The 20,997-nt window shown below is 39.7% G+C and overlaps 1 protein-coding gene across 22 annotated transcripts in view; it reads left to right on the plus strand.

Annotated features, from left to right (window-relative positions):
* The window catches only part of PPIP5K2 (diphosphoinositol pentakisphosphate kinase 2), a 49,994-nt gene that overhangs the window by 17,118 nt on the left and 11,879 nt on the right, over nucleotides 1-20,997 (plus strand). For 12 of the 22 annotated variants that reach the window (XR_013977146.1, XR_013977147.1, XR_013977148.1 and 9 more), the window contains 19 exons: nucleotides 1,265-1,386; nucleotides 2,531-2,632; nucleotides 2,890-2,976; nucleotides 4,163-4,242; nucleotides 4,331-4,436; nucleotides 5,690-5,775; nucleotides 6,828-6,953; nucleotides 7,061-7,182; nucleotides 8,922-9,104; nucleotides 9,646-9,787; nucleotides 10,479-10,702; nucleotides 12,048-12,175; nucleotides 12,916-13,030; nucleotides 14,038-14,145; nucleotides 14,225-14,341; nucleotides 15,805-15,978; nucleotides 18,804-18,977; nucleotides 20,052-20,075; nucleotides 20,367-20,436. Coding sequence is in view for 18 of the 22 variants with exons in the window: in XM_080972324.1 (XP_080828450.1) it covers nucleotides 1,265-1,386; nucleotides 2,531-2,632; nucleotides 2,890-2,976; nucleotides 4,163-4,242; nucleotides 4,331-4,436; nucleotides 5,690-5,775; nucleotides 6,828-6,953; nucleotides 7,061-7,182; nucleotides 8,922-9,104; nucleotides 9,646-9,787; nucleotides 10,479-10,702; nucleotides 12,048-12,175; nucleotides 12,916-13,030; nucleotides 14,038-14,145; nucleotides 14,225-14,341; nucleotides 15,805-15,978; nucleotides 18,804-18,977; nucleotides 20,052-20,075; nucleotides 20,367-20,436 (2,290 nt within the window). In the remaining 4 variants the exon portion in view is untranslated. The remainder of the gene's footprint in view (nucleotides 1-1,264; nucleotides 1,387-2,530; nucleotides 2,633-2,889; nucleotides 2,977-4,162; nucleotides 4,243-4,330; nucleotides 4,437-5,689; nucleotides 5,776-6,827; nucleotides 6,954-7,060; nucleotides 7,183-8,921; nucleotides 9,105-9,645; nucleotides 9,788-10,478; nucleotides 10,703-12,047; nucleotides 12,176-12,915; nucleotides 13,031-14,037; nucleotides 14,146-14,224; nucleotides 14,342-15,804; nucleotides 15,979-18,803; nucleotides 18,978-20,051; nucleotides 20,076-20,366; nucleotides 20,437-20,997) is intronic. The other 10 variants (XM_080972328.1, XM_080972330.1, XM_080972333.1 and 7 more) reach the window with 3 other exon arrangements.

Here is a 20,997-nt window from a genome sequence, read left to right on the forward strand (position 1 = left end):
AATTGTTATCTGCAAGCCCAAGCACAGTGAGGCAGTGGTGGAGCACACAAGCAAAGGAGGAAACAGGAGACAGGTGTTGGATTCAAGTTAGACCACATCTTTATTGGTTATGGATACAACAGGTTTGGCATAGGCATCAGGCATGGCATTAGAAGGCTCCACCGGCCTGCTTGCTGGTTGATGAAGCATTGGGGTTGACCAAAATTTAGGGAGGGAGGTAGCACAGATGGTGAACCCCCACTGATCAGCAGCAGGGCATCTGGATAAAAAGTGCAGCCCTCCAAAATCCTTTAAGGGGATCCTCCTATGGGACAACTTGAGAGGAGTCTCTCCCTCTGCCCATCCTCAGTAGTGATCCAGCCTAATGGCTTCTCTACCGTAAAGTTGTGATGATTGCTCTGAAGTAGGCGAAACCTGCAGACCTGGCCAAACAGTGTGATAAAATGATCCATAGCAAGGTCAAAGTGGGACTGTCACTCTCCAGCAGACAACCCATAAACCAGTGTATTAAAGGGAGGATGGGAGGGCAATCCTGATGCCCACTGTCGTGACTCCACTCTCCACAGCTCACCTTAAGTACTCCCAGAGTGGTTCTGGATGAGTGAAGTCTTCACCCAGGTCTGCCCTGGGAGCCCCACTTCCCAGTCTTCTAGCCTCCCATGTGGGTGAGAAGAGCAGAAATACTACATTGACAGCCACACCAGGGTTGGCAGCCAGCCACGCACTCCCTTGCCACTGTGCCTAGGCTGCAAATGCTGTTCCCTGTTAGGCAGCAGAGGGGGAACAAGACCTTCTTTCTCTTCTTCTGACTAGGAAAGAAAGTATGCTAAGACAAATATGTAAATAGAACCTACATTACACAAACTTAGGAGCCCGATAAAATGTGTGTGCTTTTTGCATCATTTGTGACTGACCTATATTTTTTGGCTGTTTGAACTGAGTCCTTTGCTAATATTTATGCTACTTTATAAGATTGAAATATATTTACATGGTACTATGTATTGTAAATTATTTTATTAATGTATCTTAGTGCTTGAAGGGATAAGATAAGGGTTAGACATTGGAAGGGCGTAAAATCCAAAGCTTTTTAAAAATGCAGTAGTGAGACCTGTGAGGAGAAGCTATTCATTAAATACATTTGAAGTTGAACCTGATCCTCGAGGAAGAGATGAGTTTTTGTTCATTTCTTTTTTAACGTAGATAATTATCTGAAGTTTTATAAATTTATAAACCTGTGCAAACTTGTGATTTCTTGTCTTGACAGCAAACGGTTTGTGGCTTTGATCTGTTGCGTGCAAATGGACAATCTTATGTCTGTGATGTCAATGGCTTTAGTTTTGTGAAGAATTCTATGAAATATTATGATGATTGTGCTAAAATCCTTGGGTAAGATTTTATGCTATTTGTCAGACCGTTTCTTTTTCATAATTTATTTAAAGTAAATAGAATATCCGTGGTGGTATTCAATGCTAGTCCTATTCACAGCAGACTCATTGAAGTTAATGGACCTGACTAATTCAGGTTCATTAATTTCAGTAGGTCTTTTCTGAGTAGGACTTAGCTGAATACTGTCCTCTGTGTGGTTGACCTGTTGAAAAATGTATCTTGCAAAATAGAGCTTTTAGATAACACAATTAATTCAGATAAAACAGCAGCTATTTAGGATGCCCATAATGAGCATGCATACCTAGTATAGTTTCTGTGGAACTTTGCCAAGATATCTGTTAGAGAAATAAAACACCAAAATTTTATGCTCTGTTTGGGGAAAGGCAAAATGCACACTGCTCAATAAAACACAGAGAGACAAACCATCCCTGGTTGTTCCCCTCACCATCCCCAAGCTTCCCATGCAGCAGCATGAGTCCTTTTTCCTTTCTGTATTTTGAAAAGGGATTTTTCCCCCATGGGTCCAGTTACAGATAGGTAGCCGTGTTGGTCTGCCATAGTCAAAATAAAAAAATCCTTCCAGTAGCACCTTTAAGACCAACTAAGTTAGTTCTTGGTATGAGCTTTCGTGTGCAAGCACACGAAGTGTATCTGAAGAAGTGTGCTTGCACACGAAAGCTCATACCAAGAACTAACTTAGTTGGTCTTAAAGGTGCTACTGGAAGGATTTTTTTATTTTCCCCCATGGGTGTTAGGCATGCTGGAAAGCAAACAATTCCTCAGAGGCATTCTAAGGAAAGGAAGAGGGCAGACAGCTAGAAGCCATGGCTTCGCTAGCACAGCCGGCTGCTCAAAGTAAAACACTGGCATACTCACATACAAAGGCAGAGGGCTTCCACAAGCATAAAGGGAAGTGTTCAGGGCACTGAGATTCACTTTAGGAACTTCAGGATTAGGGAAAAATGTTTTAGAAGAAGCATGATTGGTTATTAACGAATGGCATGTTATTTATGGAACATAGCATACGTGGGTATGGTTCATTAAGGGGTTAATGCATTTTTAACTTGTTTTTATTAGACAAATTATTGTTGTTATTAATACAGACTTATTAATTTCAGCAAACACTTGTTTCTGTTCCATTTAGAAATATCGTAATGCGAGAACTTGCTCCGCAGTTTCAGATCCCATGGTCCATACCTTTAGAAGCAGAGGATATTCCTATTGTGCCAACTACATCTGGAACAATGTAAGAGAATATTTTTTTCTCTGTCTACATTATGCAACCTGACTATGTAACATTTTCTATTTTTCTTATCTCTCAGTATTCGCTCACTTTCAGTTTAGAATAATTCTTTGTTTAGAATAATTCAACAACATCTTTGTTGAAATGTTTCGTTAATATTTATATGAGAAATCATATTTACATGTCCTCTTTTTCATATTTTTTTTGTTGCTGTTAATGACAATCAAACTTTGTTCTTTTAAATCTTTGTATACTTGCAGGATGGAACTTAGATGTGTTATTGCTGTTATACGGCATGGAGATCGGACACCAAAACAAAAAATGAAAATGGAAGTTAAACATCAGAAGTAAGTAATTGGGGGGGGGGGGGGGATGTAATGAACAAATTTGATATTTTCCCCATTACATGTAATAAGATAATTGTTTGAACCGAGGAGGGGATAGATGTGCATCTGTGTTGCATTTATTGACATTTAATTTGATTTTTCATCTGTATTTATGTATTAAGAGGCTGTAGCATCAAATGTTTTGTTTTCTCTGCTTTTAAAGTTTAATTTTACTTCTGTATTTTGTAAACTGCCCTGGAAGTTCCACTGAAGTAATTGCAGTATATATAATTTTTTAAACAAATAAAACAGAACTCTTTGGGGCAGTCCTATGGCAAGACTCACTGGTATGAGCCATTTAGGATGCAGTGGATCTCCAGTCCAGCTTGCTGATTTCTGGCTCAGCTGGCTCAGCCAAAGATATCCTGGTATTATAACTTGCTCAGATGGCTGAGGAGAAGTTGGCTGAGTCAAGGCTGGTGTAAATCCCAGAAAAGGGTTATGGCATCCTAAGCCCATTCAGCTTGGTCTTGTAACCTTGCAATCCAGTGCAGAACACTATTTTAAGGGCTTGTTTTCTGTCGCCAAGGCTTAGGCAAAGCAGCAACCCTGGTTGAACTTTACACCAGCTTAACTTTGACTTGCTCGCTTTACACCAGCTTCATTATTTTCTAAGTGTATATTATTAGTTATTTCAAAACTGGCTTGAGAATGGGTTATAAACATAAGCCTTGGTGAATGTTCAGGGAGCGAAAGCCACAGAATGGTGACCTGAGATACTGTTCCGTAGAGACTGCATATACAACGTGGTGCAAAGTCTTTTCAAGACCATCAGTTAATATATGGAAAGTTCATAACTGAATACATTGTTTTGTGTTAACATCCACATGCTTCCCAAACAGTCATTTGCTAGATGTGAAGACATGAATAATCTGGTTTGGGGTTGATAATAATAATAATAATAATAATAATAATAATAATAATTTATATCCCACCCATCTGGCTGGGCTTCCCCAGCCACTCTGGGTGGCTTCCAACAAAATATTAAAATACAGTAATCCATCAAACATTAAAAGCTTCCCTAAACAATGAGCAATTCTCTTCCCTATTATAAAAATCTAGAACCAGAAAATAATACTAGTTTGGCCTAGTGACTTCTAGCACAGTAATTCACTGCATTTCTAATCATTCCATGCTTATTTTAAAGGTTTTTTGATCTTTTTGAAAAATGCAATGGATACAAGTCTGGGAAGCTAAAATTAAAAAAGCCGAAGCAATTGCAGGCAAGTTTGGTTTTTTTAAAAAATTCTTTTCTTTTTTACACTCACACCTGTCTTCTTAAACTGCTAATATAATTTGCCACTCTTTTAGGAAGTACTTGACATTGCAAGACACCTCTTAATAGAGCTAGGACAAAATAATGACTCTGAGATTGAAGAAAACAAATCTAAACTTGAACAGCTGAAAACTGTGTTGGAGATGTAAGTATTTAATTTGGAGGTCTTGCTGGTGACACTGTTATCTTTCTCATGTATATATATATATATCTTTAAGGAACAAAGAGAGTTCAACCACATTATTAATCTGAAATATGGGAACTAATCTGTGTTACTAGTCAGTTTCTGATGCTTTCAAACTATTACTGCATCTTCAGAATTTTAGGTAGCATGAAATCTATTTCTAATGAACCACTGAATGCCATTTTGTGCATGTATATTCCTTGTGGAGACATATAAACGATAACTAAGGCCTAGAGGAGAATGGTTGAGGGAATTTTGGGGAGAGCGCCTTTTATCCTGCTTCTGCTGATCTTTTAACTCAAGAGTTGCCAATGAGCCTTTCCCAGTGTCCATAGGCACTGGTGGAGGAAGAGGGGTGCAGGGGGAGCGCCCAACCCTGGAAGCACGATCGCATTGGGGTGCCATCGCAGCTGCCCCCCCTGCCCCTGCTGGGTGCCATGCCCCCATGGGTGGCGCGCCATGCCCCCGGGACGCGCACCAGCCATGCCCCCGCCTGCTCTCTGCCACTGTCCATAGGGTCACCTTTCCCATTGAACTAGGCTTGAAAGAAGCATTCTACTGCAGCCAGTAGAATAGGTTGTGGCATGTGCTTGGTTGAAATATGTGTGGTGTCCATGACAGTTTTTTCTGCTTTGTAAATATGCCCACAGACCGCTGCTTTAAGAGATTGAGCACCAGCTCAGCACCAGCCAGCATGGTCTAATGGTAATAGTTGATGGGAATTGTAGTCCAAGATATCTGGAGGACACCCAAGTTTGGGAAGACTGGCCTACACTAACCTGCTGTGTGAATTTCTGCTTTGTTAAGCTGTTCAAGAGTTACTATCAGAGAATCAAGTGATAGAGCTTTTCCTGGACACTACCTCAGACTGCAGGTGGAAATTGGGTGCTTGAATGCTCTACTATGAAAACAAACTCTCTTTACAGAGAAAATTGCCAGTTAAGTAAGAATGTTAAGTAAATTCATTTTGCCTAACATGCTAGCTGTGCATATGCAGGAAGTATTGAAACCTGCAGGATGAAGTGGTACAGTGCAGGAAAGGCATTCTTCACCATGGCAGCAATGCAATAGCTTCATTCATATATATATATATATATATATATACACACACACACACACACACACACACGCACTTACAAGGCTGCATGATATATATCAAGTTTATTTTTAATGTGTGCTCCTTGCCTCCCCCATTCTCCATTTGTTGTTCTTAGGTATGGACATTTTTCTGGCATAAACCGCAAAGTTCAGCTGACGTATCTTCCTCATGGTTGTCCCAAAACATCTAGTGAAGAAGAAGGTATGGATGCTAATTAATTCTAGAAGCTGGTCCCTCTGTTAGCTTAGTGTAACCGAATTTTGCTTTTTAACACTTTTATTGTCAAAAAAGCTGAAGTTGGAAACATGTAGGGGTTTTTTAAGCTAATTAATTACATTTTGTTCCTCGCTTGCTCTGGTCATCAGCAAAATATCAACTTTTAGGGCTGGTGTGCATCCTAAACACACTTGCTATGCAGTAAGCTCACAGAACACAGTGATACTTACTTATGAATAAACATGAATAGGGTTGTGCTGTAAGTACAATGTTTGACTTCTTAATTGAACATCAAACACTCTCCTTCCAGTGCTTTATTGCAAGCAGCTTTTGATATTCCCCTGAATTGCAGAAGCAATTTGCCATACAGCATGAGCAGCTGCTGTTTCAGAATCTACAAATCCAATCTGAAACTCATCCCTGATGCTCTGAATAGTATCACTGTTCTTTGGATCCTCACATTTTTATATATTAGTCTTAGTCCCTGACAGGAATGTACGTGATAGCCCACCATTCATCATACTAAAATGTTTATTCAACTGAATAATCTCTATTCTCTCTTCCATTTTTTCAGTGTTGCAAACATACTGTATTTGAATCAGACAAATACTGTTGGAAGTGTGACTTTCTTACCCCTTCATTTCAAGCAGCCTTTCCAAGGGTCCAGGGGTCTGTTGAATGGTGTGGACTGTGGTGTCGGGGGTTGAGAGAGAAGAGGGGATCTCCAAAAAATGGGGAGATGTACTTTCCCCCTACCCAGGTGCCATAGCCTACCCCATTCAGCAGGGTTTCTAAACTTTTGGGAGAGGCTGCTGGGATGAGGAGCGGGTAAGAAAGTTATATTCCATCCACTCATTTCTGTTGCTGCTTCTTTAGATCCACCCCTCTGTTTTTCAAGTTACTTCAGCTCACCAGAAATGGAAAATTATCTGCTAAAAAATTGTTCTAGCATATGAAACTTAGGTGTAAATTCGTTGCTCTTCCTCAGTTTTTATTTACCTATTATTTTGCATTGTGGTATTTTTGTATGCATTTAGATAGCCACAAACGTGAGCCATCTCTACTCTTAGTTCTAAAATGGGGAGGAGAATTAACACCTGCAGGCAGAGTTCAGGCAGAGGAACTAGGAAGAGCTTTCCGATGCATGTACCCAGGTGGACAAGGTAATTTATTTCATTTATTGGTGGCAAAGGAAACCATTTCTTTAGATCGAGAACTTGGGGGGAAAAGAAACAGAAGCAAGATTATAAGGTTGTTTTTCTTTTGGTAGGTGACTATGCTGGATTTCCAGGATGTGGTTTACTTAGACTGCATAGTACCTATAGGCATGATCTCAAAATTTATGCTTCGGATGAAGGCAGAGTTCAAATGACTGCGGCAGCTTTTGCAAAGGTACTATGAAAATTATAATTTCAACTGAAAAATGGGAAAGGAATACAGGCTGTTTATAAGAAAATTTTGGAGATTGTACAATAACCTTTTTTTAAAAAATGTTTTAAATATTAAAGTCATGTAAAATTAGCCACTTGGCATACTTTCATATCATACATGCTTTCCTCCTGCTTATGATTAGTAGTTCAGTGTGAGTAATCCTCCCTTCCCACACACCAGTGCAGGGGCACTGACTTGCCCTCCACATGGGGGGGGGGTTGTGTCACGTGATGCATCCCGCCCCACTTGGTACCAGCGGCGTAGCTAGCTGCTCGGGTGCCAGGTGTAGCGCGTGCAGCCGGGGGCGGGGCGCTGCCTCCCCCTCTGCTGTAGGGCAGCTGAGGGAGAGGCAGAAGGCAGACGCAAGTCACATGCCGTTTCAGGCAGCGTGGAGCCTGCAGACGCCCAAGCCACCATGTCACTCCCAGGAGTGACAGCCCCCGTGGTGTGGTGCCCAGTGCCAGCCGCATTTCATTACATTTGTTAACTAAACAAAAAAGTTTCAGGAGCTCAATTTTTTTATTTTATTTTATTTTTAAAACTCATATTTTGGTCATTTTGTTACCCCTCTCAGTGATGACACCCGAGGCGGACCGCACCCCCTTCCTCCGCCACTGCTTGGCACATGAGCGCTCGTGCGGGGGTGGCAGTTATCTCAATATTGAGGAGGGCTCCGCCCCTGGCCCACCACTATTGAGGGAGCCAAAGCCCCTTCCGCCCCCTATAGTTGCGACCCCTGCACCAGTCATTCTGTGTGTAAAATTTATAAATTGCTTATTTCTTGATGTGGTAAAATGGTGGTGTGCTATATGATATATAAGAGTAGTGGTCAAATGCATGTGCTTTTGTTCTCATGACTTACGGTATATATGGCAAACTTTTCAAAATGTATACATTTTTAATTGAAAATAAAGAATAGGTGCTGAACATTCTAATCTAGGGACTGCCAACCTTTTGGGGCTTATGGACACATTTCAAATTTTGATAGAGGTAGGTATGGCAGACACAAAATGGCTGTCATGGGGTGCATGGCATAACACAACATAAGAGAGACAATCACCCCCAACAACCTTACACTTGCCATGGAAAGTTGATTATGTGCTGCTGATCTGACACCACACAAACATGGTGTTGCTGTCTAATATACAAGGCATCCATCCTACTGTCATTTCAAAGAAATTGCTTAGAAGGTACCTGCACATTTTGCCTGATAACCTTTGTTCCAGGATTGCTAGAGACTAACTATTCTTTCAATTGAAAGCTCAAAGTCCAGGGCCTTTACTCAGGGGCACCACTGAAAGACTTCATGGGTGCCTTGGTGCCCATGGGCATTGGGTTGATGATCCCTGCTCCAAGCCATATGCTCTAATCAAAAGTGGACACCACAATCATATTGTTTTTCTTGTATTACCTGCCTGGGTGTAGACCATGGTGTAATAAGCACTAAAAAGCAATACCTATTAACAATAGGTAGAAAGTTACTACCTATAGGTATACAGTTACTTGCTTAAGGATGAATTGAACTGGTGAGGGGATACACCAGGTGTACCCTCTTGAAAGTTTGAGAAGTGAGTGGTGACATGGGACCCCCCTTCTCCCTACGGAAAAAGAACTTATCACGTTAAGTACCAATGTTCACTTTTGTGCTTTAGACTATTTGCCACATTTCCCCTCATCACTCAGTTATTTTGTTTACCCAGGGACTCCTGGCATTGGAGGGAGAGCTTACTCCTATACTTGTCCAGATGGTCAAAAGTGCTAATATGAATGGGCTACTCGACAGTGACAGTGACTCTCTTAGCAGCTGCCAACATCGTGCAAAGGCACGCCTTAATGAAATACTCCAGAGAGACAGAGACTTTACTGATGAAGACTACGAAAAGGTTAGAAGATAACAAAGTACTATACCGTGCTCTAAATATTGAATGTGGGCAAATGTTGAAAATCGGTGGATTCTCTTCTAGCCATCTTCTTAAACTCTCCTGAATGGAGCACAAGGAGAATTGGAAAAAAACAACAACACACATTATAACTGGAAAAGTGTTTTGATGATAATTGAAAGATCAATTAAAATAACAAAAGCAGTAATTCTGCTGTCCTACCTTCGTCATAGCTCATGATGATTACCCAACCCAGTGAACGCTTCCTAACCCACCAAATCTATGCTTCAGATAAGACCAAACGTCTTTTTTAGTGCCACAAGCACCATTTACTTCATTGGGACTTAATTTATTTGTTTTATAACATTTATACACCACTTGATTGTAAAAAACAAACAAACAAAAACCCTGAAAGCGATCATTTATTGAAAATCAAATTATGATTCTTAAGATTTCCTGTTTTGAGGTTATAGTATTCTATTATCCTTCAGACAAAAATAAAAACGAATAGAACTAATGAATTCCCTTTTTATTTGATATTCAGCTCACACCATCCGGCAGTGTTTCTCTGATAAAATCAATGCAAGTCATTAAAAACCCTGTTAAGACATGTGATAAGGTATATTCCTTGATCCAGAGTTTGACATCTCAGATCAGAAGACGGATGGAAGATCCTAAGTCTGCAGGTAAACAATTATTTTAAGCAGACTGTAATGTTAATGCTAGCCATGAAGGCTTAGGCAGTTTTAAGAATTTTGAGTAGACAGCATGTCTGTCAGTGAAATTTAGCTACTAAAATATATACTAATAGTGAGTTATTAATGAAGAAAAGATAGGGTGCCAAGAGATTTATGGTGACCCAAAAGAAGAGTGGGTGGTGTGGAATGCAGTGGTAAAAAGGGCCAGTTGAGAAATGTGGGTGCAGAGAGAAGAGAGTCTATGCTATGAGATGAAGACAAAAAAGGAGGGGCAGAGTTAACTAGATTGGAGAAAACCCATGGTGCAGAGAGTTTGCACTGGGGTGCAGGGGGAGGAAATGAATTTAACAAGATTAGTTTTAGAAGAAAACAACTAAAATTTAAAAAATGTTCTTTCTGTGGCCAATGCAACAATATATCACTCTTTAGCTAATAAAGCTAACCATCAGAACAAGATGAACTGTGCAGTCCTTTGCTAGAGCTTGTTTAGGTCATGACTTTTGTCATGTAAGTGGATTGCATTCTTTAATCTGGAAAAGGATATATTTGATGTGAAAGCAAATATACATGAGATAATTCTAACTAGAATATACTAGATCATAATTTTTCTTAATGTTTCATTTGATTTTACTTCATGTTACCTGAGTTGATTATTCTTCACTAATAATTGTCCACCTAGATATTCAGCTTTACCACAGTGAAACGTTGGAGCTAATGTTGCGTAGGTGGTCCAAGCTTGAAAAGGATTTTAAAACAAAGAATGGAAGATATGACATCAGTAAAATTCCAGATATCTATGACTGTATTAAGTATGATGTCCAGCATAATGTCTCTTTGAAACTAGAAAACACAATGGAACTATATAGACTGTCAAAGGCGTTAGCTGACATTGTTATTCCACAGGTATGTACCTTGCAACTACTCTTAAACAGTATTCTGCAACAACTAGATGTTTCATACTGGTTATACTTGCTAATCATTATGGCAATCCGTAGCTTAACTATTTCCAAACAATTAGTGGTCCACTAACCAGTTTTTATAAATGGTATGTATTGGAAAAAAATATTGTTTTTTTCTGTTCCTTATTAAATTAAATAAGGAAATATCTAGCGGATATGTAATCTAATAATTACATAGACGTATCTTTTATATATATTGGCAAAATCCAGTGCAATCCTGTACATGTCTACTCAGAAGTAAGTCCCATTGAGTACAATGAGACTTACTCCCTGGTTAAGCAGGCAGAAGATTACAGCCTAAGTTAATTTCACTTTGGTCCTAATAAAATAAGTGGGGGCAGGTTAGTCATTGCTTAGCTCCTATTGAAATTAGTAGGACCTAATCAATGACTAACTTACACCATTTATTTTAATGGAGCCAAAGTGCAACTAACTCCCAAGCCATAATAAGCGAGTGACAAGTAGGTTCCTGCAACCACTTGATTCAAGACATTAAAAACCTATTGAGACATGTGATCTAGAATTTGACATCAGATCATGAGGAATGGAAGTTTGCAAGCAAACAGAGTTGCGACCACTATTCCATTCCGCTCCCATCTTGGTTTTACCCCCCTTCTTTTCAACAGTCAGTATTGTGTGGGCAGTGGGACGCGGGTGGCGCTGTGGGTAAAACCTCAGTGCCTAGGACTTGCCGATCGTATGGTCGGCGGTTTGAATCCCCGCGGCGGGGTGAGCTCCTGTCTTTCAGTCCCAGCTCCTGCCCACCTAGCAGTTCGAAAGCACCCCTAAGTGCAAGTAGATAAATAGGTACCGCTTTATAGCGGGAAGGTAAACGGCGTTTCCGTGTGCTGCGCTGGTGCTGGCTCACCAGAGCAGCTTTGTCACGCTGGCCACGTGACCCGGAAGTGTCTCCGGACAGCCCTGGCCTCCGGCCTCTTAAGTGATATGGGCGCACAACCCTAGAGTCGGACACGACTGGCCCGTACAGGCAGGGGTACCTTTACCTTTTATTGTGTGGGCACTTGATATACTCAGTCCTCCGTGGGTTCTTTTGAGTGTCTCCCCATCCCTTAGGATTTTTCCTAGTGATGTTTTGTGCTTCTGCAAACCTCAGGATTACCCTGACTGCACATGAATGGTGCATATTTAGCTGCATAAGTGATTGCGCTCAGAGAATTGAATCTGAAATAGAAAGAACAAATGGGGCCCTATAGCAAAATATTGTAGGATGCCATGCATATACTCAGCGCACATTGTAGCTTATTTTTAATTATGCTCTTCTCATCCAGGAATATGGTATTACTGCAGCTGAGAAAATAGAAATTGCAAAAGGGTACTGCAATCCACTACTGAGGAAAATCCGGTCTGATCTTCAAAGAACTCAAGATGATGATACAGTTAACAAGCTCCATCCTTTGTAAGTTCCTTTTTGCTTGGAAAACTTGGTAGTGGTACTTTGTTACTTTTGTAGCGACATGAATTTAGCCATTTGTTGTGTAAAAATATAACCAAATCCTGCTTGCTGCCTCCTCGCCCCCAAGGCTGGTTGCCTGCCAGGGCAGATCCCCACCAACCGTCCTGTTATGCTGCTGCTGCTTTCTCATCAGCCTCCAATACTGCTGAGGCCAAAACAGAAGCAGCACCAGAACAAGACTGCTGCTGGGGAACTGCCTTTTTCCCCATACTCACTGTTCTTTCATGGCACGTCTTGGCCAGCTACCACCCGTGCTGCTTGCCTGCCTGCCTGCCTGCTGTTCTGTCATTAAACTGCAGTAACCACCACCATATTTTTGTAAGATAAAGAGTCTTCATAATACTCCCAGCCACGCCAACTTCAGCATGACTACATTTTGCTTTAAAAAAAGACTATTATAGTAAGAAATACAAGATATATTTTTCCCGGGGGGGGGGGGGGAAGATCTTATGAAACAAAAGGGGAAAAATAATTGGGGGGAAATGTGAAATTTGTTCACCTCATGGTCATTACAGAGGTACTCTTTCACCAATTTAAGAGAGTTTGGGAAATTATTCTGAATTTTTTTTATCTTTAGAAATTTTAATGATGGGGAGATGCACTTTAAGCTCTCTTGCTTTCTCTACAGGTACTCACGAGCCTGTATAATACTTGTTTACTGTCTCAGATTATTTTGCTCTTAGGTATTCCAGTGGGGTTATGTCTCCTGAACGTCATGTCCGAACTAGGCTATACTTCACCAGTGAGAGCCATGTCCATTCCTTACTATCAACGCTTCGCTTCGGTTCTTTATGTGATGTAAGTGATATCCTCTTCTGGTTGTTTTAGTTCAGTTGTGTATCCTCATCACTTTTGGAAATGTGCAGCGTACTTTATTATTATTATTTAGATAGAAGTATAATGTGGCAACTCAAAATGCCACTCCCATGGGAATAAACTTTGCATTACAGAAAATCTACTGGGAGAGCTCTGAGTGGATTTGGAGAGCCATGTCCTAAAAACATTTTGAATAATGCAAACTTTATACTACTATGTGTAGTTGAAGTTTTTCCCCATAGGCAGAAATAGTTCTGTTACCTTTCATTGACTTTGCTTTGTTCTGAAACGTGTGGAAAAGGCTACTGTGAGTTATTTTATCTGTTCCATGTTCTGAAATATCTGCCACTTGACCTTTTAAAATCTATATGATATTCTCAGACACAGTCTAGCACATTTCTCTGACTGATGCTCTGCAAATTGATCATTATGAAGAGAGGCGCAAGCTATTTGTAGAAGGGGTTGCTGCTAAATTGCTATAGAAATGACAGAATTTCAGTTGTGGGCATGCTGGTAAACTGAAACTATGTAATCCTCCTTCTTGCCTGTAACCACATGCACAGCATGTGTAACTGCACTTTTCCATCATCACCACTTGTTATCTCCCCCCTCCCCAACCCATTGTTATCATTTTTAAATTATATGCTCCTTGAAGTAATTTTGCCTGTACAATTTTGAAAATGCTTTGTACAGTATTTCAGTTTTGCTTTACAAATAATAATAATATTTAAATTATGATAGGTTTTGGGAAAGGATGTAAAAGTGATGTAACATTGGCCTGTATAAGAATGCATTTTATTATAGCGCCGTGCAATCCTATGCAGGCTCGCTTAGAAGTAAGTCAGTTGTGCTTAATGTACTTACTCCTTGGTGTTTCAAATTGCAGCCCTTGAGTTAGAAGCTAACAATCAGAAGTTAACAGAATGTAGGGATTAAAAAGAAATTGTCACCCATACGCTTACAAACATGTGAATTTCTTTTGATCTAAGCCATCAAAAGACGAACAGTGGAAACGAGCTATGGATTATCTGAATGCTGTCAGTGAACTCAATTACATGACTCAGATTGTGATCATGCTATATGAGGATCCAAACAAGGTAAAGAAATGCTAAGCACATAGTCAAACCAGTATTATATACTTGGAACATGGTTTAACTCCTTGTCCATTTTCTTTAGGAGCTTTCATCAGAGGAGCGCTTCCATGTGGAATTGCACTTCAGTCCAGGAGCTAAAGGCTGTGAAGAAGATAAAAATTTACCGTCAGGCTTCGGATACAGACCTGCTTCACGGGAGGTAAACACTCTTTAAAATGTTTCTTACATACATGAAATTTGAGCAGGACTTTTCACAGTACAGTGGTACCTCGGGTTAAGTACTTAATTCGTTCCGGAGGTCCGTACTTAACCTGAAACTGTTCTTAACCTGAAGCACCACTTTAGCTAATGGGGCCTCCTGCTGTTGCCGCGCCGCCAGAGCACGATTTCTGTTCTCATCCTGAAGCAAAGCTCTTAACCCGAAGCACTATTTTTGGGTTAGCAGAGTCTGTAAGGCTGAAGCGTATGTAACCTGAAGCATATGTAACCCGAGGTACCACTGTAGTTGAATGCTTAATATTGTACCATGGCATAACACAGCTTGTGTTGTTGTACCTTTCCCACTTATTTGTAGAAAATAGCACATTTTGAATTTTGAGGAAAAGCTGTGGCCAGCAGTCACAACATGGCTGCCATGGGGATGTGGCATGTCACAAAATTAGAGGGTGTACTGTCATTGCTGCTACCCTGGACAACATTATGTTGTGGAAGTTACACAGTGTCACCTCCACAAAACAATGCTGTCGCTGTCTTGAACAAGAAGCACTCCCCACTACCAGGAAAAATGTACAAGGTGGCCATATCACACTCTCTCTCCCCCCTCTCCCTCACATTGCATACACCACACACATGCAGACCAAGGACATACTTGTATTTCTCTTGCAGACACATGCCATGTGTACACAGTCACACACACAAATACCTCCCTCTAACTCTAACTATCGTGCACGTGTGCACACACCATACATACCTACATCTTTCTTTCTCTGCCCAAGTACATTTCTCTCAATCACACACAGAGCATACTTGAGCACCCCACCTCACACCCAGACCCATCTTCAGAAAAGCCCTTACATGGATGAAGGAAATGTTGGGAATAAGGTCTTCTTCCACCCAGCCAAGAACAGCTCCACTGGCTTCTGCCTGCCACGGAGCCCCCAGTTTCACCCAACAAAAGGCCTTCCCATCAGCAGTTGTCTGCAAGAAAGCACCAAAACAGGGGGCTGCTTGGAGGGAGTTGGCCAGCCTGTGATCTGCTGAATCCGTAGCTGGTCCCACTTGGTGGCATTGGGCTCAATCTGGGTCTGATCACGATGCCAGCTCCAGACAGAGGTAGGCAAGAGCAGACTTTTGCCTGTCCACTGTCTTCTGTCCCAGATGGTGTGAACAGCTCCCTTGTTGGGGTATGGATTGCCCTGCCAGATACTAAGAAAATGGACAAATCATTGTCTTCAGAGTTGGAGACAGTTGCTAGGGACAGCTGACCAAATGTGCTTTGGTGTACATTTCCATAGCTCCATAGGAAGCTGCTTTATCCAAATGCATGTGGTACGTAGTTTGTTGCTATTGGTATCCAAGGGCCATAATCCTTAATATTTGAAGGAATTATGTTTTCCACCTGCCGAATGTTTTGTGTCACATGAAACATCCATTTTCTTCCAGAATGATGGCTCAAGGAAAAACTCCCAGAAAAATGAAAGTGATGAGGAATCACATGCTTGTAGAAGGGATGAAACAGATCGATCTGTAATGATCTTCAAGCCATTGGTGTCAGATCCAATTCATATACACAGAAAGTCGCCTCTTCCAAGACCCAGGAAAATTGGTTCATCAGAAGTAAGTTTGCTGTTCCCATGCTTAACTACTGTAGAAACAGGCTCCTGTTTTAGAGAGATTTTCACATTTCTTTTTCTCTTTTTTAATGCATGGCAAATACATAGCTGTAGTTCTCTTAGGACTTTAACATTGCTTCAGACACTTCCATAAATTAATAACTGAAAGATACCACTATTCAGAGGAGTTTGGATCACTTAACAAGGTCTAAGTTAGTCTTCAGGCTGACTAATCTACATTGCTTGCATATATAATCTTACAAAATGTATTATTCTACAATAAATAGTTAAAGACATTTTTTGCCCTTTGCAAGAATGTTATGGTTCATCCCAATATATATATTTCCTAATATAACTGATTGTTGTAGTGTACCCTGAAAGATAAGACGTTATCTTATCAATATGAAAGATATGTCTTCTGTCCCAAAATCTTAAATATTCTGAATCAAGGTTGATGCAGAGGTCTGTCATATTTACAAGGGCTACTTCAGAATAGTGAAGTAGGTGAGGAGAGAGTTTCTCTTTTTACCAATCATTTTTCAGTAACAGAATAAAATTGCAAGAAACAGTATGGCCCAGTTCACACAACACAGTAAACCGTAACTGATGGTTTACCATGAATGCAGAGATCACTCCACCTTTGCTTTTCTTGTACAGCCAGCAGGAGCAATAAACCACAATCCCTGGTTTAGTGTTACATCTGAACCTAGGAATCATGGTTTGTTCTATTCCAAACAAATCATGACATTAAGCCAAAAACAAACCATATTCCTAGTTTGGATGGAATGCTAAGCCAGGGAGTGTGGTTTGCTGCTCTCACTAGCTAGAGGGAAGGAGCGTTCTGCACATTCATGATAAACCATCAACTGCTATATACTGTGATATGTGAATGCTGTATATGTTACAATTTATTTTTGGTGTCATGTGGGCACTAGTTTGTGTAACAGCAAGGAGCAAAGACTTTTGGGGAGTGGGTTGTACTATCTCCAGACTTACATGCTACAAAATGAATAATTCCAAATAATTTGGCCATTTGATATTATTGATTGAATTCTATACTATTATTTGGCTGTCTTGAGCTGTGATAAATATGAAGGCTAAAAAAAACTCATTTTGTATCCAAGATCTTGTATATATCCTATGGGATTTTTATTTTTATTTTATTTTATTTACCTCTGAAGCAAAGATCCCATGTTGTATCTCCGTTTTTCAAAAACTCCTCTCCGTTTCATAAGTGCCATGTGTTGTTCAGGACCCAACATCTAAAATTCCAAGTACTAAGCCTCTGTGTGTGTGCAGAATTATTTATGCTGTTATTTGGATCTTAGCCTAATTGTACTAAGAGATGCCTTCACAAATTGTGCATCAGCTCACTACTAGTCACTGGCATCATACCTGCACTCTGGTAGGTGGTTGCTCAAGGCTACAGACGATCCTGCCACCTTTTGACCATCCCACTTTTCAGCAGGCAGCCTGGACTCTTCTAACAGCAGGCAGGTCACTTGACTTCTTAGTTCTACCCTTGTGTTTCCAGTTCATCAAACCTGTAGCGAATAAAGTTTATAGCCTGTTTAAACCAAGTTCTTTTCCCTCCCCACCCCTCCCATCCAGCCCACTCTCTCCCCAATGCGAGCACATGCGTTTGTTACTGATCATGACAGTCTTTATCAGAGAGAAATTATATATATATATTTCTTAGGGATCCAAAAATATTTTAATTATTATGATGTTCCAGGTTTTTTATGTGATGATACAGGAATATCCTAATAAATGCTGTGGGGTTTTCCAGCAGGCAAACATTAATGTTGAGCAGTATTCTACATATCCTTTGTAATTTTTCACACGTAGTTGTAAATTCTGCTTTTCCCTGTCAATAAACACTGTTTTTATTTTGCTGACTTTACTAGCCTGAAACTTTAATATAGAAAGATTTGGAAATCATGGCTTCATTTTTACATTATATTTTTCTTTCTTCTTGGGACATTCTGTGTATTCATTGATAAGAACATGGAGAGATTCTTTTTAGCTGAATTTAGAATTCTTTCCCACTTCAATAAAATACCATTTTAAAAAGATTAATTTTTAAATGGTGTGTAAAGCAACGTGAAGCTGATTCTCTTCTATTTGGAGAAAGTGAACAAAAATCAAATAACTTAACCTTGAAGATCAAGGCTCCCTAAATATATATTGAACATAAATGTGTCTGTTATGTTCTTTCAGTGTGGTCCTGACTCTGTTTCTTGTGAATGTCTTGATCGAGACCTAAATGATTGTTGGTGTGCCAGCCTGTCACTGGTGTTTGGTTTAGTTCTTAGAGTTGGTCCTGGAGCTTAGGCAGGATGTATAATGCTTATGCAGAGGATAGATGTGGCATGTGGATACAGAATGAAGATTAAATTTTACTGGCGTGCTTTGTTAGGGGGAAAACTGAGACACTAAAATTAAGAAAATGTTGTTAGTGTCATCAGAGGTCAGTTACATGTTTTTGTGAAATATCTGCTTTATTAATAGTGAACGCAGCACAGACAGAGAATTTGCTATGCTTAGCGAGAGGAACACAATTAACGGTGACATTTTTTAAATATGTACATATTGAGTTTCCTTGTCACTAGTACTGTTTAAGTGTCTTTAGTGAAAATAGGAGCTGAGAAATTCCAGTTGTTTGTATTGTGTGATTTTATTATAGGAAACACGGCTCATTACTGTATAATGCTGTTAAAGTTATTTAGAAAAGGGTGCAGACAAAACTGTATTTCATTTTCTTATCATTTGGCTATGAATCTAACGTTGCATGCTTTGCTGTTTTTTTGCCCCCTTTCTCACTTCCAGGAAGAGAGCCCCCTGAGTGTGTCTAGCCCAGAGTGTATTGGTACCTGGCTGCATTACACCAGTGCTGTGGGTACTGGGCGTCGAAGACGCAGATCAGGGGAACAAATCACTTCTTCCCCTGTCTCCCCTAAATCATTGGCTTTCACATCCAGTATTTTTGGCTCATGGCAACAGGTTTTTAAACTTTACTTCATTAAACATTACTATGCATTCCAAGCAGAAAACAGCTGTCTTTAAGGACATCTAATCCCTTGTTCTGGATTTTATTCAAAGAAAATTATTTCACCTGTCATTAAAATGTGATTAAAAAAACAACTAGTTACTTCCAAGAATGCTTCGGGGGGGAAAAAAGCAAGTGCATGTTTTTTTTTCCTACACAAGTTTCACTGAATGTAGTTGATTGTTTGGTTTTCAGTTGGTTTCTTTTCAGCACTGTAGAGATGGAAATAGTTATCTCCTCATGAAATAGACATCAGCTTTGGCTTAGTTGTCCTTTTAGACTTTTCTTTTTTTTACTTCAAAGCAAAACAAAAACAGCATTGAGTAATTTGGTGGCAGGTGCATTAAAATGATTGTGCAATAAATGAAACAAAATGTGATTTGAAGTAATTGGATTGGGGTCCAATATTGGTATTCCACAGTTGGGATTAGCATAGATTGTCTTTTCAATGGCCTATTAACTGTTCAAGAAAAAAATTGTTAGTACTAATCATTATTTTCTCTACTTGTGAACTGGAGGTGTCCTTTCTCTCTCTCTTTGTTTTGAGGACAGTTCTTCATCCATTGTAACGTATAACATTGTGAGATTTGACATATTGGGGGAATTAAGTAAAATAGTACATATACCAAACAGTAAAATAGAATAGTGTACAGCTTTTATCCAACTCAGATATACCCAAAGTAGACCCATTGAAATTAATGAAACCAAATTAGTCAAATATGTTCATTTCAGTGGGTCTGTTCTGAGTAGGACTAATGTTGGATATAAAACAACATACTTACAAATGGTTGTACTAAACAATGGATGGTGCCCTGTTACCGGAACCCCCCACCCCAAAAGAATGTTATTTTGATGTCCTATTGAAACTAAAAATTGCTTGGATATAGAAAAAAAGAGTTTTAGGTTAAAGGTTGTGAACATCAGAAGTTTACCCTGATAAGAGCCTGTGCATGGATCAGTGACTGTAAGGTGACCTCATCAGCCTGTCTGTGTTTCCTTTTTTTTCCTCCCTCTCCCTTCCAATACAGGCGCAGTTTAGGAGTGTTCATTTGGTAAACTAAAATGACACAGTTGTCTGTGTTTTCATATCTTTCTTGGTGTCTGTCCTGTTTTTGTCATCATGAATGCCTGCTTGCACCACTTCATTGCAAGGATCTCATGAGTGAACTGGATTCCCTTCAGCAATATTGCATGACCTTCCATATTGTTTTGGTATCTCTACTAATGCATCATATGGCTTATTAATACTTGTCTGTCATGAACAGGCTGCTGTTTCAAGCTTAATGGATTCTATAATCCCACTAGAGTGTTTTTGTTCTTACTTATCCATTTCCCATGTCTAGGTCCCAACAGAAACCAACAGTTATTTCCGACCACCAAGAACTATTGTGGAGCAAAAGGCAAGCGGTATAGGTACGTATATATTTCCTAAAGTCCTGCTCCTTTAAAGTAGACCTACTCAGTTTTCAGTATTCAAGCTTGTAGATATTTTAAAAGTTAACTCCATTGTTTGGATAATGTATCTTGAATATTTTAATACAAATAAGTCATTTGGTCATTGAATATAGAATATCAGTTGTCATTGTTGGCATGAATTTTTCACTTGAACCCAAACCATATTGTTGTTTTGACAAGTTAATAGAGACCATTTTAAGAGGATTCATCTCTAGGCTTTTGAGGGCTTGCTCCTTAGTCAGATGGGAACAGTTGAATAGATTCTCCTGGTAATCAAAAACCTTTATTTTTCTCATTTTTTGTTTTCCATATACATTTAAGAACAACACAAGAGTAATGTTCTTTGCACTACCCCAAATTCCATCAACTACAGCTTTCAGAATACAGGCTTGGCTATTGTAACTGTTTTATTACAGCAAGCATCAGATTTATATCTCAGCAGCATTTTAGTACTGTAGAATGAATACTATTTTCCTTGCACTGTAGTGTATTATACTACATTTGGTAGTGTATACTACC

Source organism: Podarcis pityusensis (assembly GCF_964106645.2).
Source record: "Podarcis pityusensis genome assembly, chromosome: 11".
Taxonomy (NCBI): Eukaryota; Metazoa; Chordata; class Lepidosauria; order Squamata; family Lacertidae; genus Podarcis; species Podarcis pityusensis.